This window comes from Nicotiana sylvestris, chromosome 1 (assembly GCF_000393655.2).
Source record: "Nicotiana sylvestris chromosome 1, ASM39365v2, whole genome shotgun sequence".
NCBI lineage: Eukaryota > Viridiplantae > Streptophyta > Magnoliopsida > Solanales > Solanaceae > Nicotiana > Nicotiana sylvestris.
Window position 1 is genome coordinate 43,373,508 of NC_091057.1, and position 2,415 is coordinate 43,375,922.

Sequence of the window (2,415 nt, forward strand, 5' to 3'; positions counted from 1 at the left end):
TTCCCTTGCCTTCTCATCAATGTTTTTCTTGCATAGTTTAGTACCTTTGTAACACTAAATTAGTATAGGGATACAGATGAACGACAATTAGTTTGCCATATTGCAAATCTTATAGGAACTTGGAGTAGAAAGTAGTTGATTTATGGACAACGTCAGAGAAAGAGAGAAAAACATATGTTATTTCCGACATTATTAATATTTTCTTCAATTTGGACAGTGAAGGTAGTTATCAAATTATATTTAAATAAGAATTATGATAAAAAATATTCGATCAATGCCCTTCAGGAATATTACCCCTTTGATGTGAGGTAATAAATTTTATCTCTTTTCTTCACAAAATCCAAATTTATCTCTTTTATCCGTTCTTATAAAAAAATGATTCATAAAAATCACGTTAGAATATGATTCATTTTCCTAGACTTTAGTTAACCCATACTAGCCATTTTCACCCGTTTGGACAAATATAAGAATGGATAAAATATTATTTTCTTATAAGTTTGAGTGAGTGACTTATTAAATGAAGAACATGTGAATTGTCTGTTAGCTTGCCAAGAGGGTTTCGAGATTGAAGAGAAAATTTGTATCAAGTTTGACAATTATGAAAAAGGAGAACAATTAGTTCATAGAACATTCCATCAACTTTGATAAAAAAATATAATAAAGAAAAATAAGCGAAGTATAGCTTATATCTAAATATCAATTGAAGAAGGGGGCAAATGGTAAATGGCAATATTCATGAAGCTCCGGCGAAAAGAGAAGATTACAAACAAGTTATTTTGTGATTAAATAATTTTTTTTTTCTTTTATTAAAAAGGTTGTTATTAGGTTCATTGCGTTGACAATTGAAGTTTAAAAAAATGTCTAATATACCTTAATAAGATATTTCACAAGTTTGATGAGTAATATATTTAAGATTTTATGCACGAATACTAATACTAGTAAGAAATAGAAAATAAGAGATGAGAGTTAAAGATAAAGACTCCAAACTAGGGATAACGTGGCATTCAACCAAGCATTACAAATTTAGATCATTCGCTACGCTACTCGTCCTTTCTTACTGCCAATTTCTCTCTGCTGTAGCTGTAGGGAATACCCTCACCCCCTTTTACCCACCCACCCTACAATTACAGTAATCTTCACCCCTTTCTTTTCAGCCAACTCCTATTTAGCAATATAAATCGTTGAAGCTTTTTAACATAAACAAAAATATTTCCCTATAAAATCATCACTACCCACCGCCCTCCTCCTCCGCCTTACTCCGCCGTCAAAAGGCCATGAGATGGTGGGACTCAGTGTAGTACTCGAAGGTTATAGAGATATTAGTTGTACTGCTGCTACTGCAGCTGGTACTACTATAACTGCTTCTACTTATTGGCAAATTGTTAACAAAGCTAGTATGGTTATGAAACCTACTTCTCCGACCACTCCTTCTTCTCCTTTTTCCCGGCGTAAATCTCCGGCGGCGTGTGGGTTTCTCGATTCCTGTTTCCTTTGTAAACAGAAACTCTTACCTGGAAAAGATATCTACATGTACAAGTAAGCTTTACACTGCTCAAATTTATATTCATCTAAACTTCTATTATTTTGAAAAGCTTAACTAAATATGCAAAATTAATGGGTCCAGTGATTTCTGCATTTAATATAGGGGAGAATGGGCATTTTGTAGCGTGGAGTGCAGGTGCAAACAGATTTTTAAGGATGAAGAAGAGAGTTTTAACACAAAGAAAAGAGAGAATATGAAATCTCAAGCATCTAAATCTTGTACTTCTTCTTCTTCTTCAACGACGTCGTCTTCACGGAGTAGGAAAACGGCGGCGAGAAACCGACCGAATGGATTTGCATACTGAAAAGAGGAGTGTACTGTCCGAGGAAAATTTTGCTGCTTTCCAGTTTTGTCCTCGCCACATTTTGTAATGACTATGGTGTCCCTTTTTTTATTTTTTAGGGTTTGTTTCTTGGTATTTTTAATTTATTAGTAATTGTAGTATTAGTATGAAAATTGATAGCCAACAAACTGCTGCTAGTTTTCATATATCAGCCCCATGGGTTTTGGTGTCCAATCGCCAGATAACCAAATGGCATTAAATTACAAATAACGGAAAATTTTATTCTGTGTCTCACATTAGTTGTATGAGACAATTTTTTTATCTCATGATTTTGTAGATCCAAATTTTTGTGGACTGTATAAGATTATTATCTTTTGATTTTTATTCTCACCACTTGACTTAACTTGTCTGTTAAGGCTGAAAAAGTGTCAATATTAGTAGTTAATTAAATAATCGAAGTTCTGAATATTTTGAGATTGTCATAGGATATGGTTAAGAAATATTGGGTGATTAATGAAAAAATATTGATAATTGTTTTCTCGGAGTTAATAATGAAATTATACTGTAATCGGATCGTAATCTCTTGATC

General features: G+C 33.0%; 1 protein-coding gene across 1 annotated transcript; it reads left to right on the forward strand.

Annotated features, from left to right (window-relative positions):
- The first annotated feature begins 1,279 nt into the window (after positions 1-1,279).
- Positions 1,280-1,847, forward strand: LOC104226538 (FCS-Like Zinc finger 15). The gene is made up of 2 exons (XM_009778561.2): positions 1,280-1,536; positions 1,646-1,847. The coding sequence occupies exons 1-2, from the start codon at positions 1,280-1,282 to the stop codon at positions 1,845-1,847; spliced, it is 459 nt and encodes a 152-aa protein (XP_009776863.1).
- The last annotated feature ends 568 nt before the right edge of the window (positions 1,848-2,415 follow it).

Bases quoted from the DNA above. Each gene is read 5' to 3' on its own strand.
- LOC104226538 (XM_009778561.2), top strand. From the start codon at position 1,280: ATGGTGGGACTCAGTGTAGTACTCGAAGGTTATAGAGATATTAGTTGT. The intron at 1,537-1,645 runs GTAAGCTTTACA...CATTTAATATAG, and splicing joins AAAGATATCTACATGTACAA to GGGAGAATGGGCATTTTGTA.